Source organism: Embiotoca jacksoni, unplaced genomic scaffold, assembly GCF_022577435.1.
Source record: "Embiotoca jacksoni isolate LCO1_2020_lvr unplaced genomic scaffold, fEmbJac1.0.p SCAF_6, whole genome shotgun sequence".
Lineage (NCBI taxonomy): Eukaryota > Metazoa > Chordata > Actinopteri > Embiotocidae > Embiotoca > Embiotoca jacksoni.
In genome coordinates, this window is record NW_027185414.1 from 21,660,497 (window position 1) to 21,675,981 (window position 15,485).

The window sequence follows — 15,485 nt, forward strand, 5'->3', positions numbered from 1 at the left end:
TTGCAAATAAGGTCAAAGCTCCATGTTGAATTCCTGTATCGTACCGGCTGTAATTGTCATTAGAAAGATGGTGATAGCTCTGAAGTTGATGTTTGCATCTGCCTTGACTTTCGCTTCAGAAAGTGATGTCATTCCGGCCGGGCTGCAGGGGACAGAATGGTTGGGGCTTAGTCATGCCCGCAAGCCTCTTCAGACTGCACGGCTGTCTGGTGAGTTGTAAGAACCAGCAGCATGGTGCAGGGATGACTCTTGGGCTCTGATGTCATTCCCAAATGTTGTACATCGCATGAGCAGAGTGCTTTTATTTGTAGGTGTTGTTTACTGGAGTTGCCTTGTAAAGCCAGCTAGACTGTTGGACTCGTGTGTGCAAGAGGTTTCTTAGTTAGTGCTGGTGTTGCGCTGTCGTCAGCCGACAGACGAGACGACTGCAAAGTGTGCTGAAGACGCCCCCATACTGTTGTAAAATACATACTGTAATTATCAGTGCAGATTATTTTCAAAGTTGCTTTACTATTTTATTCTAACTAAAGGTCTTGTTTTGATACGGTTCAAATTCTCATCTTGGTTATTATGATTACTATTATTTTTTGACATGAATTATAACCAGGGCTTTATATTTTGGATTAAATAAAAATGGGAATTTACTGTAAAAGGAAAAAAAGATTTCGAGCCAGACAGAAAAGTCTTCAATCTGCTCTTACAGATGGTGCAAATGTCTGCTCAACTCACTGGGTTTCTTCTGATGCTTAACCACGCCAAAGACCAACACATGCACTGCTTAAAGTATCAATATTGGACTTAACGGTTATTGGTTCAGGTTTCCAGAGCACAGATCTGAGAAAGGAGTCTCCCGGTTAACGATTATCTTGACATTTGTAGATCCTACCATGCCACTATATATTTCTTTTCTTTTCTGTGGGCTGGTCATTGCGAAATGTTCACGAAGAACACTGAGACGTGAGAAAGAGTTGGCAAACAGGTTGTGTGAAAGTTACTTCTTAGGTTGTGACTGCTTGTGAATTGTTTCTTTGAACTGCGTCTCCCAGATAGAAGTGCTAAATTAAGGTTTTCCTCCTCCTTCACACAAACACTTTCATTTGGCTCTGAGCAGTGGCACGTCGTTCATTATGTCAGAAATGACGACGTGCTATGTCTGCATTAAATTGAACTTCCTTCGGTACACTAACTTTCTCTGAGATGGGTAGAACAGGACTAATTCAGGAGTTACTTGAAACATGTACATACTGTTTATGTGTAACAGGTTAATGCCGGCATGTCGTCGTCCTTTGTGAGCATCATGTGTCCGTTGACCAAAAATCTCCTTTCATCGGCCTCACATACATTCCTCGGACAGGAGTTGTACTTTGGGTTTTTATATGCGTATAATATTTCCAGGATCATATCTGCAAGTATCTCTTTTTCAAACCTTTTGTTTTTGCATCGCTCTGTTTCTGCTGGGCGGTCAGCTAAAACCGAAATCTGCTTCTTTGCTTGGGCTGGTTAATATTATGTTACTCATAATATGTATATTCATTGTAAAATGCCATCTCAAAAAAATCTAATTGCACACACGCACACACACACACACACACACACGCACGCACACACACGCACACACACACACACACACACACACACACACTGATATGTGTGTGCCACATAAATCTCCACATGTCACTGCTGAGATTTTTTTTGTACCTTAAATCAAAATCCAGGTGTTAACACAAGGAATATGTATTATTATAAAACCACAAGACTGGTAAAACACACTGCTGAATACATAACATCTTCAACAATAAATGTTTTTACATACTCTGCCCTTTTTTGCATTTAGTCTTTTTTTCCTAATCAACCTGCTCCTTAAAATAATAATATGGACTACATGTTTTCCAAGTAAGCTCAAATATATATACATATATATATATATATGTCTATATATATATATTAAATCTCTTAGCATGACATTTTGGACCAAATTTAATAATAGGTTCCTTGTATTCAGCTCCTGATTAAAACGGCAGCAGGTTGAACAGTGAGCTCCTGATACTGCTCTCCAGACACACACAGTTTAAAGGTGGGATTTCTACGGGATCACAAAGAATGGAAAATAAAATATTTACTTCTGCTAACCCCACCAGAGAAAAATGTCAACATTGCTCTCATAATTATTCTAGTCTTTTACATTGGCATTGTAATTATTAAGCAATAAAAATGTACAAGGTAAAAAGGAGATGTACAACACCATCAGTGCGAAACATAAGAGTACACGGAAAGACCAATGAAGAAGCAGTTGTGGGTTGGAGGTGATCATATGGGTGTTGGTACTTTGGTAAATGCCGCCAAACAACACGAGGTCTCATTGCAGCCCGTTGATTTTATAGTTCGTGGGAGTGGGAGGGGGACAGTGTCACATTTTTCATAAATCTGGCCCTCTGTGTCTTTGAACGTTTCTAATTAGCACGAAAGACAAAACACAGCTGAGGCTGATGGACACGTCATTAGTTGAGCAGGTCATACAGCAACGGGTGATTTCAGCATTTTACCCGAGGGTGGTGCAAGAGGAAATGTTAGGATCACTAAAGTCAGCAAGCCCATCCAATAGTTGTTGAGACACGTCATCAAACCCAAAAATGTTAATCTGATGGTGGGTACCAGGGGGAGAGTCGGTAGATCACAAGTTCAGTAAGATTCATCCTCTAAGGAACACGGGGGAAGGGTGTGGGGAAGGGGGGGGGTTGACAGCCATCCCATTTCCTCCTCAAAGAATCATGCCACTAGTAAATGTACAAAACTCTTGTGTAACTACTGAATTGTAGATTTAAAGCTGACATGTCAAAACTCAAGTTCAAATAGTGCCCTATTCTTAAGCACCAACAGGCCTTTTAGTTTGGGAGAATCTCTGTGTGGTGTACACCTTTTTAATAAGTTCCAGATCCAGTTTTTGAGGTTGTTTGCACATGCCTGAGAGATGATGTAATGTATATGACTCCATCCTTCTCTGGGTTTCCTGTGCCAGAGTGTTGCTGTGAGCTGCTGTCAGAGAAAACTCTGCACTGCTGGCAGTGAACTGTGGCCAGCCGGGGGAGGCTGGGGGAGGGAGGGGGGGGGGGGGGAGTGACTCAAGTGTTTCCACTCTGAGGAGAGCAAACGAGAACAGCAGGTTTGTGTCATGTCGGTTAATCACACCAGAAGGCATCATTTCAGAGGAAAAATCCCAACCTAGAATCAGAATCTGAGAGTAAAATATACAGTTGTCCTCTTATGTAAGTACAGTCCAACTCTGCCCTCAGACCAGGACTATTAATAAGCACAGCCTCCACATGTGCAAAAAATAGACTAACTAAAAGCTTCTGGTCCATGTTTTGGTTTGATGTCGATGTTCAAAGAGCACCGTCATAAATAAGATGTTATGAGTATCTTCAAGAAAAACGGGGGATTCTTTGGCATTTAATGAAGACGCAGCTTTAAAGGTGCAATATTTACGACTTTTACTTTGAAACATTCAAAAGTTAGCTACAACACATTCATCAGAATCTGAAGAAATAACATCGTTGACGTTACGTCAAAGATGTCTGTGTATTGTGTTGCACAGATATGAACTGAATCTAGCATGCTGACCAGCCAGCCTGACCAGTCCCATCTCGTAATACCTCTGCACACCTCAAGGGGCGACATGAGTCCCTCTAGCGTCCAGTCTGCCAACAGTCCAACATGAAGAAGTATCTGCAGTGTAACATTTGAAACTGTTGAAAAAAACAGAAGCAGGACAAGAGTTAACATTTTCAAATGAATGAACTTTATTGCTGAACAAGCAATGTTTTTTCTTCCTGGTCAGGAAACAACCGTATGTGACCAGCTAGCTATCAAACTGAGGCAATTTTTACATAGTAAACAAACCAAGCCTTCTGACCTTTTTTTGGGGCAATTCAAAACATATCTTTAGGACGGCTAACAACAACACAAACGATGCCGAAAAACATGCGGATTGCGTAGATGTATGTTTTTTTTTTTTTTTATGGTTGTTTTCTTGCTACTTTGGTCTTGCTGAAAATAGAGATTGCAAACTGTAATATAATTTTCTAATTGGATCCATACTATGATCTAACTTTACACTCGTTATTTATTAAAAGAAAAAAAAAAAAAGAGCCAGTGACAAACTAAGAAAATACACAAAATTCAAATAAACTGCCAAAATTGAGTTGAGAGCCGCTACAGGGACTCACTATCGCCTCCTAACATACAAAGTGGTATTACAAGACAGGACTTGTATCTTACCTACTGCGCGTTTAAAGGAGATCTTCACTCAAACTTGTCTTACTGCAGTGCACATCAGGCCTGACCATTTTAACACATTGGCAAGGGCAGTCTGACTAACTGATACATCAGTGCAACTGGAGGTGAGGCGGCTGGATCAGGTGCAGACTGCTCGGTGATTCAGACAAGCATTAACATGAACAGGAGTGATATAAAAAAAAGGCAGCAGATGTTTTACATTTACAGACATGAACTTGTCCAAAAATGTTCGTGCTGACGTAGTAATCTGACAACACTTAAAGCTACCGGGGCTTCATTTTCTTTCTTCTCTTGCTTTGCCAGCTTTTACACTTTTTTTTTTTTTAAATTTTTTTTTTTTTTTTAATTTTTAACAATAGTTGTGATCACCTGAACACGAGCAGTTAACGACTAAGACCGAAAAAGTGCAGTTTGCGCTGCCAGCTCAGAACAAAACTCTCAGGAGTCCTTCTCTATCATGACCTCGCGGGTTTGAACAAAAGGCTCACAGATTACAAAGGAGATGAGAGAATGGGAAGGACACTCGTACTGTGCTGTGTTCACAAACAGCCAAGCTGAAGGGACTCAAGCTCTCATTGAATAAAGTGCTACGACACTTGTAATGTGTTTATTTTGGGGGAAAAACAGGCGACAAACCGAATGTACACCCTCATTTAAAGTTTAGGAAGAGATTCAAATCATCAATAATATTCAGGGGAAGTCAGTGTGCTCCAATCAGATTTCAAACCCTGTTCGTTTCCTTTGCTGAAGCCCCTCCAGGTTCGAGCTGACGTGTTTATCGGGAGAATGAGGGCATTGATGTTGTCCTCCAAGCACGGCCTCATACTTGACAGGGTTATGTCATAACTGAGAAACAGTGAAGTGAGTGAGAATAAATAAACAACATCTGTTTTTTTTTCGTGAGTTTGATCCAATCCGTCTAAGCCTGAACATGCAGCTGCTTAATTCAGTCTATCTCTGGCCTAAAAATAAGAAAAGTCAGGTCGATCACTGTTTATGTAAGATGTGATGGTGGGAATACTGTTACTTCTCTATTAAAGAACTCAAATTTGAGCTCAGTGAACATATAACTCTTATGAATAAAAAAGTGTATCCGGTCTTAAATGTTAACACCTCTGTTAAACGGCCACCAAGGCCGTTCATTTTCCTCCCTTTTGTGTTAAAAATAGTAAGTTATCTCAGGCTCATAACGTTAAGCACATTCTGCCGAGTAAAACTGCCTTTCATTTCAAAATTCCTGCTCAGAGTGGAAAATTAATTATGAGCAGTGCTTGAGAGCAATGGCTGGGTTGCAATAAAAACTGTACAATTTCAAAGAACCATTTGGGTGTCAAAACCACTAACTTTCCACTCCATAATGGGTCAATTTCTGTAGTTATGAATTCCTCAGTATCAGATTGAAACCTATTATGGGTCTGCTATGGTTAATTAAACCGTTTTACATATTTTTGGATAAACAACCCTCTAAAACAGAGTCCAGACAACCAAATCCAACCAAACCAACAAGGAGGCTCATGCTCTTGTAAAAGGACACTCTGGAAAGCATTTATTATAAAATGTGTGCTTCTATATCATTTCTGAACTCTAAAGCATTATTACATTTTCAGAGTAACATTATTTCACTTGATTTGTGTGTTTCAAAAAGTTGCAGGACTGACCGGTAATTCACTTGCACCATCTGATGGTTGAAAATATTAGGCACTTGGCATTGGTGCAATTCCAAAAGTGACCAGTAGGAGTCAGTAGAGATCTATAGTTTGAAGGTGTCTCATATTCAACATGTTTTCTGTGTTGTGTAGATGCACACATTTTATTTTACAGTAATCTTTAGACAGCAATATGTTAGGCTACTTTAACAGTTGTAAACTTTAAAACTATTTATGTATAATTGGAACAGAAATACTCCAAATCAACTTCAGTCCCCTCGTAACACCATAAAACTTGAATTCCTGCTAAATAAATTAATATTGCTGGATAGCAAGAGTGATATTTCACTAATTGCAATATCCTCTTCCCTCAGAGCTGTATGGGTGAAGTTGGATCAGGAAGCGGCCAGAGAGATTGTCATCATGGTTACACGGTGACAGATAACTCGCTGCTATTACTTCTCCTCCCTCCTGTTGTCCTGCCTTTGTCTTCTTTGTTTTTTTTAACTTATAAGAGAAGGAGAGGGCAATGCCAAGTAATCCAAATCCTACTAAGCACATGTGGTCAAGCTCTTAAAGTACGATTTTGACGTAGCCTATTTCTAGACTTGAGTATTTCCATTTGACTCAATACTTTCACTCCACCACATTTCAGATGGAAATATTGTCGTTTTTACTCCACTACATTTATTTGGCAGCTTTAGTTACTTTTCAGATCCAAAAGGTTTTTTTTGAGTTCAACACATGGTTATTGTTTCCAACCTTATTGTCTTCTGACATCTTACAGAAATCAGTGTGTAGTCAGAGTCCCATTTCAGATGTCTGTGAGTTGTTAATAGGGAATTTTTTTCCCTCTAGACTTCTCACATTGTTTCATTTCAATAAATGCTCAAATGATCCAATATCTCACTGAAAATCAAAAATTAGACATAGCCCATAGGCAAAGTGGCTAAAAGTAAAGGTTTTATTCATACATGCAACAATCACTCACTGGAACATGTTGCAGACTTTAGGTGCTCTTTAAACAACTCTCCATGCCCTCCATTTTAAAACCTAATTTGCAAGTGATTAAAAAAAAAAACGTGTTAGAAGAAGAGAAGAACCTTTGGTACATGTCATAAGACTTGCTGAAAAAAAACCCACACAGGATCACGGATGATATGCCAAACAAAACATTAAGAAAATCATACGTTATTTCGTTATTCATGAATCAAACGCGCACACACACACACACACACACACACACTCAAAGCAATTTTATGCTTAAGTCAAAAATAGGGAATGAAAATATGGGCGAGGAACCGAAATGATTTTGTAATTCAAACTGTTCGTGAGAGAGGGAAGTCACTGAATTCTTTGTTTGTGGTTCTCTAAAAGCGTGCAGGAAATACTGGGATCCAGATTTAATGCAGTGTCCCAACGCATGCATCCACTGAGTATGCATGTACTTAGTGCTGAAAATTAATCCTCATTTTTTTTTGCCTATATTTACATTTTGGTCATAATTAAATATCCTTAATCAAATGCTTCTGATACACACTTCCATTCCTGATCCTGATTATGAGATCGTTTTCTCATAATTAAAATGTACAGCAGACTATTGGGGCAGGATTTGGAGCGCTTCAGATCTCGCTTGCGTTGAGCTCCCTATTCTCTGTACTCTTACATAAGTCTAATAAGCTGATTTCCATTCGAATATGTCAAACAGAGAGATTACTGCAGCATCATCTATAACCAAGAGAGACTAATTGAATAAATTAATCATTCAGAGATCATGAATCCACTTGTTGCCTCCCAGTATTTGTCCCTCAGTGAATTAAATGTCATGGATGTGCAACCTGTGCATCCCAAATCAGCACCTGGAGCCTTTGTATTCCTGTTAAATAACATATTACTACCTTTCACTACCACTACATATGAATTCCTTAATATGTTAACAATGTTTGTATTATCACTGCTTTTCACTGCCAGCATTTTATTAGGACAAGTACCTCGACTATCTTCCCAACACAAATCTGATAAACCACTTCAGAGAATTTACTACCATCCTGGTTCGTGAATAATCATTAAACTGTACAGAGCGGACAGACGACAGGGACAGGAGGCAATGAAAATTGACACCAGCCACCATCCAGTAATGAATACATGATGAGAAGACTTCTGTCCTCACACAAGTTCACAGACATAACACGCCAATTTAACTGGGATTTATCTTCTTGTTCCTTCATGGTCTTTAATTTGCTTTTCTGCAACCACGAACTGACCTGCTGCTCCTCTGTTTACAGCATCCTCACAGGATGGACCCACACGCAGGCTGCAGCTTGATATCTTCAAATAAGCAGACACACGTTTTCAGTGAAAATTTAAAAAAAAATCAGGAGATAATAGAGATTTTATGGCACAAAAACTAATTTTTAGTTGCTGTTATCATGCCATACAAAGAAAACTTTAATGAAATGAAAAGTTGACATTCTCAGTGCAACTATTAAATTAATGATAAAATGTACTTTATTGTGTTGTAAAATGTATACTAGATCAGAAGAACAGTCATTTGAACTCAGATTGAAAAAAGCCCACATGCACTCCAGGGTTCCAGATCATTACAAATTGAAACAGACATTTTCATATTAAATTAAATACCTTATTCATTATACTTTAGGTGAACTGTAGGAATATAAACATGTTTGATAAGAAATCAAGTATTTGCATATTTGGCTCTTTTTGCTGTAACTATATCATCTCAATTTTATACTTCCTTTCCATGAAATAACGGAATATTTTCTTTGTGTAACTGATGTCACAATGGTTGCGGGGCATACAGAAAATATTTCCCTCATTAAGCAGACTTCAACACTTCCCAGCATGGGAAAATCCCAAATGTATTTTTTTTTTATAGCTTTTGCCATGTGGTGATAATGGAAATCCTGTTGTTTTCAAGCATGATTGGTCATGGGACTATCAGGCAGGTTCCTCTAACAGCTGGCAGCCAACAGCATTGGCTCCACATGTCACATGCAGTGGTCAGTAGTCACAAGGACCTGCTGAATGTTTCCACTCACTGTGAAATACCTCTCCAGTTCTTAGTTTTTGTGATATAGTGTATTCTTGAAGAGTACTACGTACACAAGAAAAGTAGGTTAAATAGTTCAACCTCGTTTTTTTTTATTGCAGCCAATAAATGAGTGACTATTTTACAATGTTTAATTTGGTAGAAGTATAACTAGCACAACTGGTTCCCAACACCTGTGCTACAATTAGTGATCATGCTAAATTTATTTAATAAAATCCAACCATGTGGGTGCAAATATAGACAGAATCAACGACGGCTTTAAAACTAGATTTTTAAACTACAAGTTGGGAGTTTCAACCAGTTGTTTTAGGTGTTGGTCCCACCAACAGTGACTGTGATTTAGTTGTACTGACAAATAAAATAGTACTTATTTAAATCCCAGGGAACCTGGTTCCTTGGGGGGCCTTTGGAGGTCTGGTGCCCACTTTATCCAGCCTGTAATCCATTTTCTCACTGGGTGAACATTTCTATTTCCATACTTGGATTGCACATAAACTGCACCTTGCTGATGCCTCACAGTCATGTCTGACTTTTCTGGAGTGATGAATTAATAAAACATCATCATGTATTTCCTTGTGATTGGTAACCACAAATTTAATGACTTGGCTTAATCGAGCTGTTTAAAATGAGCTACTTAGCTGCCTTACAACTGGCCAAGAAATGTGAACGCATATAGCTACTTATTGTCATAAATTTTAAACGGCTTTGGGGTTTTAATTTCGCTTATGTCCCTTTTTTTTTTTTTCTTTTTTTTTTTTTTAAATATTTTCCTTATTGACTGTTGAAAAAAGTTAACCAACAACAACAGGAAGTAGCTGACTGGAAGTTATCAGCTTTCAATAATACACGACGTTGAAACACGATATACATCTAATTTTACTCTATATATTTATAACGCATTGTCACAAGGTTATCAAATACCTTTCCAGTCGAAAAGTCTGAAGTACTGCAAAGTAATTTGAAAATATGACCGGAAATTGTATCATTGTTGTTCCTCCTGGACGTTTCAACGTGGCTTACGTATTTACGTCAGCGTAATGGGTGTATGACAAAAGAGAGCCGTGAGGTAGCGGTCCCCGAAACATGTCTCTTATCCCCCGGGTCGACTTGCTCACCATGCCCCGGGATGGGAACCTCCATGCCGCCTAAACCAACCAACCAACTCCTTTATTGCAGCGAGTCAAGTGCAGCGTTGAAAGAAGCTGAGGCACCCGGGCTCTTTGTTTATTCGAGAAGATGGCGGAGTTCTCGCCCGTCCTGCCGATGCGGGATGGAGGTGGACGATTCGCCCAGCCCATCTTCCCTCGGTCCCGGTCCGGTTCCGAGTCAGAGAGCGAACTGTCCCAGAGCCTGGCTCGGACCAAGATCCGCTCGTACGGAAGCACGGCCAGCGTCACTGCCTCTCTGGGGGAGAAATACATCGAGCATCGGGTTACAGACAGCGATACTCTGCAGGGGATTGCTCTCAAATACGGAGTCACGGTAAGGTCGCTGCTCGCCCACAGTCCGCGGGGTTAGTTTAAGCTTTGAGTTTTACCTCGACAAGAAGATCTAACAGGAAACAACAGTTCGCTTTTGTGTGGAGGTGACAGGTTTACTCCTGTGTCCCCTCGTGTGTCTCCACACCACGGTTTGATTGCCCTTAAATGTCAAGCAATAGACTCAGAAACCTGAACCTAGAAATGTCCCATTAAAGCCTGTGAGCAGTCAGTATAATAGATGTGGTGCTGCACCATCCACAGCTGCTTGGCATCTTGTTTCAGCCAGCAAGCTGGAGGCCTGCAGGAAGAAGTTGTGACCCGACACATCAATTTCTCATCCCCCCCCCCTTCCGGTTGCTACAGTCAAGATTGCGCGTAAAGTAAAAACTCAGTGGACAAAAGAAAAGTGATGCCACAGAGTTATAATACTTCCTAGAAGTAGACTACTACTTGCCTTATGTGTCTAGAAAGTTATAAAGGGATTATAAAGTTGAAGTAGGTGTAATCAGAACAAGGAATGTGGTTAATCTTAGAAATTCTACTATTTCAACACTCTTCTTTTTGTTGTCATCCTGACAACCAGATGGAGCAAGTCAAGAGAGCCAACAAGCTGTTCAGCAATGACTGCATCTTCTTGAAGAACAGCCTCAACATCCCCGTGGTGACGGAAAAGCGCTACATATTTAACGGACTGTCTCTGGAGTCTCCTGATGGGGACGGCGAGATGGCATGCCAGGAGACGGACACACCTTGTATTATGACGCAGGATATCGAGGGACCCTCGCCGCCCTCCTCCCCGCCCCCCGAGGACTCCCCGGCTCCCCAGCCTCAACCAGAGGAGCTGTCAGCCAAAGACTTCTTACACAGACTGGACTTGCAAATTAAACAGTCAAAGCAGGCTGCACGCAAGCTGAAAGAAGAGGAAGTAAGGTGAGGTGCTGCACAACGCCCGGCCAACGGCTGCTTCCTTTATCTTTGTTGTTGATAACAATCTTTGACATCAGCCTGTGAACTCTCAGGGCCTGTTATTTCTCATCTAAATTTGACTACATAAAATAAGTCACCCTCGTGTTCTTCAATGTCACAATCAGACTTGTGCTTGATGAGTATTGGCATCCAATCAGATTGTTTTTATTCTGGGCGTGAGGGCTGACTTTTGCTTCAAGGACACCTGTCGGCAGCAAACTGCAGTTTCTTGCTTTGGTGTTGACGAATGAATAATCACAAACACCGAGTCGTGTTTTTCTGCCTGTTCGAGGTGCCCGATAGTGTAGAAGACAGGATAGATTTATAAATTGGCATTTAATCCAGATGGGTTTGTGTCTTGAGTTTTGTCCCTTCCCCCAAAAGCAGATGGGGCTCGTAGACTCGCAATACGACTATGGGAGCGTTTGCCTCGCGGCGCTTGTAGGAAAAAGGTGGCCGGACTGTGGCGTTTGAGCTCAGCCGGTGATTGTCAGACGTCCCAGTCAGCAGGAGAGGAGCAGAGCCTGAACATGTTCCCGCAGAAGGAGGATTGAAGACAGGAATCAGGGTTTTTGCCAATCCGCTGCAGTACGCGTCAGGTATTTAACAGGAGCTCTGGCTTGCTGAATCAGGCCCGTGCACGTCTTCCTGACACTGCAGCTCGAGACAGAGAGCTGCTTTCACGTTACCTCAGCGGCGAAGTCGTAGTGGACGCCCGGCATACGCTCATTCATAGAAAGGCTGTGCTGGTGCTATCAGGTCGGTGCGGACTGAGTCACGCTGCAGCTGATTCCTCTACAGACACGCGCGCTGTTTTTCCTCTGCAGGCTCTTTTAAAAGTGTTTTGCTCATATTATTATGTTTTCAGGGTGAATAGTAGCCCAGCTGTTGTTGTCAGGGAAACATTACCTCACGGTTTCAGCAGCTGCCCCAGTTCAACTGTCCATTATATACATAGACTGTAAGAACATTTTATAGAGCTTTAAGATATCCAGTTTTATCAAGTATATTTAATTCATAAAATGTAGAATTTGCTGCGTGCTGTCAAATTAATTTTGATTTGATGTTCTAATATGGTCTCGCATTCAACAATTTCATCAAAATAAGTAAGAAAAAAAATTCTTAAGACAAAATATAAAAAAATGGAAAATTACACGACGAACTAGATTTGAAGCCCTTAAAATTACTCTTTCATCCTCCTGCCTTCAGCTTCTCTCTCATCTCTTCATATTTTCGGACAGTTTTGTTGTAAAACCTTAATTTCCATCCTCTTCATTTTGATCCTCCCATATTTGATGCTCTACTTGAAGTGTGCGTAGTACTTACTAGATCCCAGCTTCCTTAAATGACTGTCTTTTATTATATACTTACAGTATCTATGTTTAAATTCCTCCTTAGATGTGAGAAGATTGTCTGTCGTTGTATCAAGACACCATTATCTCAAGTGTTTTATTTTTACGTTTTTTTTTTTCTTTTCACTCAGCACCCACTGATTTCGTTTTTTAATGAGGAACTCCAGGCCTGTGCTTTGTTGTACTAAAGCACGAGCCTTGAGTAGACAAGAGTTGTTTTTTTTAATACTTCTCCTTAAATGTTTACCTACCAGCTGAGCTTTGTGCTCACCTCTGCCTTTGACTCCAGGCACATAAAAGGCTCGTCTGTAGAGCTGCAGTGTGTTTGGACAAACAGAGGCGCACTCCGTTGTTTCCACACAGTCCCACGGCAAACACAGACCGCACGCCTCTTTCACTTCCTGCAGAAGGTGAAAAAAAACCCACAAACACCTTAAGCTAAACTGTGGGGAACAGTCGAATGTTTGACGCTTCTTCCTTTAGAGGACTTCACATCATCTGTGTCATATCATTTATCACTATTTGGAAAACAAAGATTCTTCAAGTTGAAAATGTAGCCACATAATTGAACAAATTCAATAAGTACTGTGACATCCTTCCTAACACTTACTTTAACAGTAAGTAATTAGTAATTATTTATTCAGCACTTTTTAAACCAAGATGATGAGGGGAAGGACAGTGGGGTGATTATAAAACAAAAAAAAAACAAAAAAACCCTTAGAGGCACAGAGCACAGTTAGATGCAGGAAGCAAGTCCCAATTTATTTATGAGTCCGAACAAGTTAATAGTAAAGTACACCAAGTTTGAAATTACATGCTGAAGTGTGGTCTTTAAATATCTCGGGACAAAATAAGATGAATCCAGGTATAAAAGATGTTCCACAGGTCATAGAAAACACTTTGCAGTAAATAGGAGAAAAATAAAAAGTATCACACTTGTTACTTGGACCAAGACCAAAACCAGAGTTTTCAGAAAATTTAGATTGATTAAAAAAAAATAGATCTGTTGAATAGACTTAGTGAAGTGCATGATTTGTTTAAAGGTGGTTATAAACAGTGGTGTTTTTGTGGCATTAAACAGGTTTGCTCTTCATTGCATCACAAGGATAAAAAAAAAAAAAAAATACTGTAACTCTGGAAAATATTGCACCAGTTTGCTTTTTCCACAAAGGCTTCTTTCAAGACCAAGTTGTACTGAGAAATCGATAGCGAGTTCTTTTTGGTGTAAACGATCGATCCTGTCCTCCCTCTGGATGTTTTTTTTTTTTTTTTTAACCCACTTCTCTATCATCCTTCTTTTAGCCTCCTGCCTTCAAAGTTAAACTTTTCTCTGCATCCTCTGTTGACATCTAGTTGTTATTCTCAAAACTACACTGCAGCTAAATAGCTTCTGAGAAAACATTTTTGTTCCAATGAAAGAATGTGTGATTGCTCGCACTTCTGAAGCGGATTTTCTAGTAGAGCGTTTAAAGAAAGAAAAAAAAGTTATACATATGATGAATCCCAGGACTGGACAGAATGTTTTGTACCGACGGGCCCTTTTCTGAACAGGTGAACCTTCACCTGTGGCCGAGCAATACGAACAATACGGCTGCTTGGTTAGCCTCATCCATTATTCACACTCTCACAGAGACACTGTGGTGATCAGGAAAGTAGAGGGAGACAGAGAGGACAGCAGTTAAAGCGTGTGTGTGTGTGTGTGTGTGTGTGTGTGTGCGTGTGCGTGTGCGTGTGCGTGTGTGCAATCATACTGAAAGTGTTGCCACTGCGGACAACATCTGAGTAAAGCTTGTTTTTCTCATTTGCAGGAGGAATGAGGACTACATGGCCCCCACGACGTCATACCAGGAGATATAAGGGACCCGTCTGTTTACCTGAAGCCCCGACTCGGACACACATATACACACGCGCACACACACACACACACACACACACACACACACACACACACTACCACAACCTCCTTCCAGTTTTTTTCTTTTCCTTTTTGTGTTTACCAGACCATGTTGAACAAGTGTCATGTTTGCCTTTTTTTTTAATTTATTATTGAAATGGATTTCATATGTATATTATTATTATTATTATTTATTATTATTATTATTATTATTATTATTATTATTATTTTGAACAGTGACTGTGCAACTTGCATAAGGAGCATCGGAGCACACGTGCCCATCCACTCATCATATGCTTGTGTGAAGCTGCTGTACAGAAACCACCTGCTGCTTATGTTCACACACACACACACACACACACACACACACACACACACGCACACACACACACACACGCACACACACACACGCACACGTGCGCTAAGCAACTCCAGAAGGATTAGCTTGTTAGACTTGCTAACCGCTTCTGATGTTCTAAATCTCCTCCTAGAATAGGATCATCGGAAAGTATATCCAGGCCTTCCTCATCAGTGTTTACCTGTATGAGCTCACCCCAAACAGAGGCAGCGGATGGACTCGAGCCTTTGACCACCTTTTCATTTGCCTCATAAATGCTTTTTTTTTTTTTTTTTGGGGAACAAGGGACTGCTCTATTTTTGAAGTGTGAATGCATTATTTATGTGTGTGCAGAACTGTCTGTAACAGCTGTTTTATTGTGCTTTTAAATTCTGTTGGTTTTATTTGGGGAGAATAAATATGTATTTAAGCCAGACATGAAGAAG

General features: G+C 40.3%; 1 protein-coding gene and 1 long non-coding RNA gene across 2 annotated transcripts; one reads left to right on the forward strand and one right to left on the reverse strand.

Moving 5' to 3' along the window:
- Positions 1–3,447: 3,447 nt before the first annotated feature.
- On the reverse strand, positions 3,448–10,215 carry LOC138212885 (uncharacterized). Its single transcript, XR_011179499.1, has 3 exons — positions 10,125–10,215; positions 8,204–8,267; positions 3,448–3,743 (listed from the first exon to the last, which is right to left on the reverse strand). It is a non-coding gene; the product is annotated as an uncharacterized lncRNA (long non-coding RNA).
- A 30-nt stretch (positions 10,216–10,245) lies between these two features.
- Positions 10,246–15,475, forward strand: lysmd2 (LysM, putative peptidoglycan-binding, domain containing 2). The gene is made up of 3 exons (XM_069173547.1): positions 10,246–10,491; positions 11,074–11,420; positions 14,617–15,475. The coding sequence occupies exons 1-3, from the start codon at positions 10,246–10,248 to the stop codon at positions 14,663–14,665; spliced, it is 642 nt and encodes a 213-aa protein (XP_069029648.1). The 3' UTR covers positions 14,666–15,475.
- Positions 15,476–15,485: the final 10 nt, after the last annotated feature.

What these genes read in the sequence shown, in the direction of transcription:
- lysmd2 (XM_069173547.1), top strand. Translation starts at nt 10,246, where the DNA reads ATGGCGGAGTTCTCGCCCGTCCTGCCGATGCGGGATGGAGGTGGACGA. An exon ending in CTCTCAAATACGGAGTCACG is followed by an intron (nt 10,492 to 11,073) that starts GTAAGGTCGCTG and finishes CCTGACAACCAG; the next exon opens with ATGGAGCAAGTCAAGAGAGC. An exon ending in CTGAAAGAAGAGGAAGTAAG is followed by an intron (nt 11,421 to 14,616) that starts GTGAGGTGCTGC and finishes TCTCATTTGCAG; the next exon opens with GAGGAATGAGGACTACATGG.